This window comes from Contarinia nasturtii, unplaced genomic scaffold, assembly GCF_009176525.2.
Source record: "Contarinia nasturtii isolate CC-2019 unplaced genomic scaffold, AAFC_CNas_1.1 Cnas_scaffold_1280, whole genome shotgun sequence".
NCBI classification, from domain to species: Eukaryota; Metazoa; Arthropoda; class Insecta; order Diptera; family Cecidomyiidae; genus Contarinia; species Contarinia nasturtii.
The window spans coordinates 13,663-21,530 of NW_022198620.1; the positions used below are offsets into that span (position 1 = coordinate 13,663).

Below are 7,868 nucleotides of genomic sequence, written 5' to 3' on the forward strand. Positions count from 1 at the left end.
GATATATCAATCAATGTATACTACTATAATGAAAAAAATGAACGCGTTTCTCCGCTACGGATTACTTCAACTGTTAAAAAGCACCATATTCATCTATTATTGCTGTTTGAAGATAATACTTGTTCATATGGTGCACAATCAGTTGCGAACGTAGTTAAAGCAATGAGCAATGGTGATCGTATTCGTACGCATTATTGTTGGATTAAGAGTTTGAACAAACTCGTGAATACACAATTGAGTAAATATGAACACAAGAAATATATCTGTGATCGATGTCTCAACTTTTTCAATAATGAATCTAAATATGTGGATCATATAAAGATGTGTACTAATGAGTACCACATCGAAATGCCTAACGAAACGAACAAGTGGATATCTTTCGAAAATCATAAAAATCAAATGAAATCACCATTCATTATATATGCTGATATGGAATCGTTCTTAAAAAAGCTCGATGGTTGTGATGAACAAAACCGCGTATACAGCGAAAATTGTTCGACTAATGCTTATCAGCGGCATCATGTATATAGTGTTGGTTTTTTCTTCAAAAGCGAATATAATGATTCGGATTCGTTTTACGCTGACTACAGAGATGATTCTGATAACACCGACTGTATTGGTTGGTTTGTTGCAGAATTAGAGAAGATAGCACAATTTGTTGCAGTCAAGCTAAACGAAAAAAAACCGATGGTCAAATTAACCGCGGATCAAGAGCGAATGCTTAAAGATCCAAATACGAAATGTCATATTTGCGGTCGTGGTTTTGCATCAAATGAGTTGCGGGTACGTGAACATTGCCATATGACGGGTTTCGTAAGAGGTATAGCACACGCTAAATGCAATTTAAAATATATAGACAGCCGGACAATTCCAGTTGTAATGCACAATTTGTCTGGGTACGATTCACATTTATTCATTAAAGAATTGGCACATCGAATAGATGGTGATATCTCAATTATACCTAATAACGCTGAGCAGTATATATCGTTTACAAAGGTAGTTTGGAACAGCATGAAAACTATGAATTATCGAGAAAAAATCAAATTGAAATTTATTGATTCATGCCGTTTCATGCCCATGTCACTGGAAAAGTTAGCATCACAAATTCCTAATGAGAAGAAGTATATTTCACATGCTGAACATAGTAAATTTTATTCCCCCAATCAGATATCGATGTTATTTAAAAAAGGAATTTACCCATACGATTACGTGGATAGTATAGCGCGTTTGTCTGAGACAGCATTGCCATCTGAAAATGATTTTTACAGTAGACTGAATGATGAAAAAATTTCAACTGAGGATTATCAATTTGCTTGTGATGTATGGGAAAAATTTGAAATGAAAACGCTTGGAGAATACTCTGATTTATATTTAAAAACAGATGTGCTATTATTGGCTGATATCTTCGAAAATTTCCGTGATACATGCCATCGAATTTATAATCTGGATCCGGCGCATTACTATACTGCACCAGGACTGAGTTGGGATGCCATGTTGCGATATACAGATGCAAAAATCGAACTTATAACTGACGTAGATATGCATTCTTTCATTGAGAGTTCGATAAGAGGTGGTATATCACAATGTTCAAAAAGATTTGCGAAAGCAAATAATAAATATATGAAGGAGAAATATGATCCAAATGTCGCAACGAGCTATATCGCATATCTTGATGGTGAGTCACTATTTTTCATATATTTAACTATTCTATGATAGTTTTAAAAAAATAAAATCTATTTCTAGCCAATAATCTTTACGGTCATGCGATGAGTCAACCTTTACCGATCGGTGGATATGAGTGGATTAGTACTACTAATGATAATTATGACGACATCGATAGCGAAACATCATACGAATCACAATTATTTTCTAATCCAGAGGCGATATTGAATTTACCTGACAATGGACAATATGGCTACATATTCGAAGTAGACCTTCACTATCCTACATCACTTCACGATGCGCATAATGACTTTCCATTTTGCGCTGAGAAGCGAACACTTTCGAGCGAGGCATACGAAATTTCTGAGAACTGGCGCATAGATGAAATTAGAAAAAAAATGTTAACTAAAGCGGGGGAGAAGACGATGAAAATTCCTAAGAGAAGCAATAAATTTCAGAAACTGTTGCTCACGCTTTACGATAAAACGAATTACGCTCTACATTATAGAATGTTAAAATTAGCTCTACACCATGGGCTCATATTGAAAAAAGTACATCGTATACTAAAATTCAAACAAAGCGAGTGGCTGAAGCTGTATATTGATTTAAATACGGAAATGCGTACAAAGGCGGCAAATGAGTTTGAAAAGACTTTCTACAAATTGATGAACAACGCCGTCTTCGGTATTTATTTATTTAAAATATTTATCATTTTTTAAATAATAATAGTGACCCCCTTTCTCATTAAAACGCAGGCAAAACTATGGAAAATCTTCGCTCGCGTGTCGATATTCGGCTGGCGAACAACTGGTACGGTAGATCTGGTGCAAGATTTCTAATCGCACGACCTGATTTTAAACGTTGTAGAATTTTCGATGAATCTTTGGTCGCTATAGAATTACAAAAAACACATATATTTATGTCAAAACCAATCGCTATTGGTATGTGCATTCTAGACATCTCAAAACTAACTATGTATTCGTTCCTTTACGATTATTTAAAGCCAAAATATTCCGATAAAATTCAAATATGTTATACGGACACCGATAGCTTCATTCTAGCCGTTGAAACACCAGATTTTTATGATGATGTGCGTAAAAATATTGAGAGATTCGATACGTCCGCATATCCGATACCGAATGAATTCAATATTGAACGTAAAAATAAAAAAGTACCAGGATGTTTCAAAGATGAACTGGATGGCAACATCATATATGAATTCGCCGGTTTGCGTGCAAAATGCTATGCAATTCGCACGCTCGATGTAAAATTGAATATCAAGAATAAAAAAGCGAAAGGCGTGAAAAAAAACGTAGTCAAACAAAAAATTTCGTTTGATGATTATACTACATGCATCATGAACAATTGTGAGATCGTTCGAAAACAGAACGCAATTCGATCGATAAAACATGAATTATATACGATTGAGCAGAATAAAATTGCTCTGAACCCTTTCGATGATAAGCGTTTTGTTAAGAGATCGAATTATATTGATACTTTAGCTTGGGGACATTATTCAATAAATACATCTGAGAAAAAGCGAAAATTAGAAACTGATGACATTGAATAATTTCTTCTTTTTTTTTTTAATATTTATATTTATATATGTTTATACGCATGCGTATTCATTAACATGAAGAAATCAGTGTCAATATACTATTCAAACTAGTATTTACTCAGTTGAGTTCGAGACTTATACCGAAAAACTGCTGTGTGTAGAAGTTATTTTTACTGAAAAATATAAAATGGCTTATGTGAACCAGAAATTCGAAGATGTAATATTATCACATCAGCTGAAGCGCGCTAACGATTTTGAAACTACCGTGATTGTTACTAAAACTGATATGATTGGAATTTTCACAGCTATTCCGACATATGACCTGTGGACGGCCACGTTTCATAAAAAAAATAAAGATAAGCGTTGGGCTGAAATTTTTTTGAATCAAATCATTTCGATGGATAAGAAAAAGGCAGTAAAATTCATTGAACATAATATACATACCGCAGATAAAATCGAGCGGGTTATGATAGGAAAAAAGTGTACTATTACATCGAATAATAACATGTATCTTGTACGTGACATTGAGATTTATTCCAATGAATTATCTAAAAATAATGATAAAGAACACGCTGAAAAATGCTCATTTCGATATTTGGATGTGAATTGGTTAAGCACTCTTATTTATAATAATATAAAATATGTGAAGAAAATAAATTCAAATCAAAACCATTAAAAATCGATTGTGTTTTTCCTTTTACAATATTCATATTATTTTATTTTTTTTATTTTATTAAACAGAGAGTTAATACAAAAATCTTATCATTTTTTAAAGAATATCTTCAATGGGAATCCAAGAATTATGCTCTGATCCAAAACCGAGCCATTTTACAAAAGCTTTTCCATTCTGTTTACGAATAATTTTCTCTACTAGGTAAACGTTAGGATGTTTCGCTATTTGTAGCTCTTCTGCGTATACAGAACCTTTAATTTCATGACCTTGATAGTCACTGAGAAGATACGTTATTGGGTCTGTATTATATTGAATTTTTTTTATTATGAAGAGTTCGCAGGTCCAACTAGGGTTATACGATTTTTCGAATATCGTTCTATATTTAGATAGTCTGACATGGTCACCAACTTTGAATTTTGCTTTTCGTCGCTGTAGTGTTTTTTTATTCGTTATTGGTAATACCTCTGATGCATCTAACGATGGTTGTAGCCGCGTATAGTTGTAAACTGTATCACGCAAATGCTGTGCATTTTCAGCATTCACCTGATTCGGATTCATGCGTATTGTACGATGCCTTAATATAAACAAAATATATATATATATATATATATTATTATTATTATTCGGAACGTATTGCTATGGATGACGTAGTGTATATTAAATTACCATGTGTCGTTGTAATTATCAATTGTCGGCTGTAGAATTTCAAGCCACCGATAATTACCATTGAAACTAAATTGTGTGTACAACCGACGCTTGAGGGTCCTTATAAAACGCTCCACAATGGAAGATTTTAATACACTGAATGTCGAATAGTGATTAATGCCATATTTTTCAAACAATCGCTTCATTGTAGAGCAATAAAATTCCCGACCATTATCAGATTGGATATGGTTAATATGATGATATTTACGTATAATTTCACGTATAATAAATTCCATCGCTCGAGCGACTTCTGAACCTGTTTTATTTTTCAACGGTTCGGCGTATGCCATCTTTGAAAAAACATCAATAGCTACTAAAATATAGCGAAAACCCTGATTTTCCCGCTTATAAGTTTGCATTTCAATCAGGTCCACCTGAATCGTATCAGATATCCCACGCATTATAAATTTTCGTCGCGGAAAAAATTTTCTAGCATATTGATGAATTTCTTTTACGACCTGTCGCTTAATCATTTTTAATACTTCACTATTCTTATATCATATAAATGTGAATGAGGTAATTGAAATGTTCACTATGGTATTTATACGTTTCGTGCTACGATACCGTCAAACGGTGAATAAACGAATTCGCTATCATATATTATGAGGCAATATGCTGCAGTGTTGGCTGGTATATTCTCACGCGTTTTTATTTCAACTCGAAGGTCAATAGAACCACCTATAAGACTTTCATCAGCACGCGATGTATCAAATGCGAAAAGCGGTGAAGATTGGAAAGCTCCGAAATTTACATTGAATGGATTTATAGATTCTACACCATTGTAGTATGATGATTGAATGGCCGCATAATTAGCATATAGTTCAGAATATATACCACCTCCGATGTTAAGAGAATTCATGTTATATGGATAAATCTGTGAATTCAGATGCAGGCGTACTTCACTCACAAAACATGTGTCAAATTTTGAAGCATCTCTAACACGCTGCCCATTCCGATTTGTTTGCAAAGCCACTATAACAAATCTAGGTTTATTTGCATATGGGACCGTTTTGACTGACCATATATGACTAGTCGTTTCAGGTAGTAGCGGATATTCAACCATATCCATGGAACGATGTTGCACGATAATTTTACGATTTTTTGACAGATAGTTGAGCATACTCAATTTTAAATGATCTGACAATGTTATGTGCGGCATTTTCCATTCGATTTTTTTCAACGTTACACTTGATTTAGCTGAAGTAACCGTCGAACCACCTCCCATGGTACAGTCTAGACTTTGACGTGATCGATTGAGAATTAGCTCATGTCGACAATTCAAAATTATCTTACGATAATCATCGCAAAATAAAAACCATGCGCTCAACGGTATTGCGATATCGTATGATGCTTCATTTGCATGTCGCGCTCTTGTAGATTCAAACGTTTTACAGAATGAAGCATAACCAATCAGATGTGATAAGCGTGATGCCACCGTTAATTTCATTGTTGATGCGCGTCCGACATTTCTAACACTTTCTATTGGAACTCCATTAATTTCATATCTCACATCACTGAATAAAAATGAGGCGAAGTTGTTGACGAATTTTATCTCTGGGTCTTCGTTACCATGTGTACCAGTTGTGTTGACCACAATCTGTAGATATAAAAATGACTCGGATGGGAGTAAATATGTATCTTTACTCTGTATAGCGATACGTATTTCGTCAGACTCATCAAATGTCGTCGTATATGGGGTGTATGGATAAATGTCCTTTTTTATAATGGTATCATCATGAATCGCCAACTTATCAATGCTCAGAATACTGCCAGAAGCCATTATTACTATTATTTTATTGTTATTTTTAATTCTTTTTAATTTGATATCCTAGCTGTCTTAAAAATTTTACGTTTTCTGCGCTGAGTTTTTTTCTCGGTTTTTTTCCACTTTTTTTCACTTTCTTAGCTTTATGTGTTGACTGCCTACCCTGCTTTGAGACCTTTGTGCGAATACTGCCTCGTTTTCGATTGCTGGCACTTTTATAGCTCGATCCAAATGGGCTAATACTATTACCATCAGCATAAATCAGCATTCTTAACCATCAACTTTTTTTATGTGAATTCGACAGCTGATTTGCTCACCACGAAAATCAACTGGATTTTCGTTCTGATCAACAATTGAAATTTGAATGGATCGTAATCGTTTCTCTCTTATCGGTAGATATATAATATGCTGTGGTACTTCAATAAATTTGTAACCTGGTGCGACTTTACAATTCGAAAATTGATGGATTGTATGGCAGTGTTTTCCGTTTATATATGATCCGTATATGAGATCGCATTCAATTCGTATTACATCGATTTGCGTGATTTTTACTAGTGACGAACTCCAATATGACAGATTCTTATTAAATGTGGAGATGCGATCTTTATGAAATCCAAGCACATTCAAAACAGTACCATCCAACCAGGTGATGTCAGTGCTGAATGAAATTGAAACTTTTGATAGCACTCGACTTATATTATACGTTAAATTAATTTTCACTGCTGAGAGCTCTGACTTAATATAATTCAATATGTCTTCCACTTCATAAGCCCCAGTTTGTAATGAAATTGTTTTTTCTTTCCACACTATATTTATTGTATCTTTCCCTTTTGCGTCTTTTTTCTTCTCATCAAATCTATATTTGAACTTGAATTCTGAATTTTCTTTATTGATGATATTAGCTATTGAATTGTATGAAGTGAAATCGAGAAGTGCACAACAATAATTACTGCTCGGATCGAGCGTTATTTCAGGAAAAAAATCTGCTCGCAGCACAGAAGATGTACCAGTAAAAGACACAGTTAATGAAGTCATGTTAGACAAATGACTGAAGTATTTATTGTGATGAACGTGTTTTTATACATTTTTTCTTCCCTTCATTTTGCCAAAAATCATGTAGGAATTTTAAACATAGATGACCACAAATAGTCGTTCCATAATTTTGATATCTCTTCACATTATAATAAAGATGAACACCTTCGCCAAGATAATCGAGAACTTCAAGTGGTGGTGCAAGTTTTCCGAATGAATCAAAATAAAAAGCCATATTGTATTTTTTAGCTAACGCCGACCAATGAGTGCCTGGACTTCGTGAATTAGCATGATTAAGGATCCAACATTCACGTACTTTAGGTCTATCTTTTTTAGATAGAGTATCTCTCATAAACACCCCACAAAAATGGGGGATCTTCATTTTAGCAGCTAAATCAATAATCTGATAATTACTTAAAGGTTCGATATATACAGCTTTTTTGGGTGGACTTTTACGTTTACGTGTCATGATA

At 33.9% G+C, this 7,868-nt stretch overlaps 2 protein-coding genes across 2 annotated transcripts; both read right to left on the minus strand.

Annotated features, from left to right (window-relative positions):
* Positions 1-3,989: 3,989 nt before the first annotated feature.
* LOC116345486 lies at positions 3,990-4,451 on the minus strand. Its single transcript, XM_031774900.1, has 2 exons — positions 4,298-4,451; positions 3,990-4,192 (listed from the first exon to the last, which is right to left on the minus strand). The coding sequence occupies exons 1-2, from the start codon at positions 4,449-4,451 to the stop codon at positions 3,990-3,992; spliced, it is 357 nt and encodes a 118-aa protein (XP_031630760.1).
* Positions 4,452-5,139: 688 nt separating this feature from the next.
* On the minus strand, positions 5,140-6,378 carry LOC116345487. The gene has a single exon (XM_031774902.1). It carries the CDS (start codon positions 6,376-6,378, stop codon positions 5,140-5,142), a length of 1,239 nt encoding a protein of 412 aa, XP_031630762.1.
* Positions 6,379-7,868: the final 1,490 nt, after the last annotated feature.

Coding starts and splice junctions, on each gene's coding strand:
- LOC116345486 (XM_031774900.1), bottom strand. CDS start 4,451: ATGAATCCGAATCAGGTGAATGCTGAAAATGCACAGCATTTGCGTGAT. Junction 4,193..4,297: donor AAAAGCAAAATTCAAAGTTG/GTGACCATGTCA, acceptor AATATAATACAG/ACCCAATAACGTATCTTCTC.
- LOC116345487 (XM_031774902.1), bottom strand. CDS start 6,378: ATGGCTTCTGGCAGTATTCTGAGCATTGATAAGTTGGCGATTCATGAT.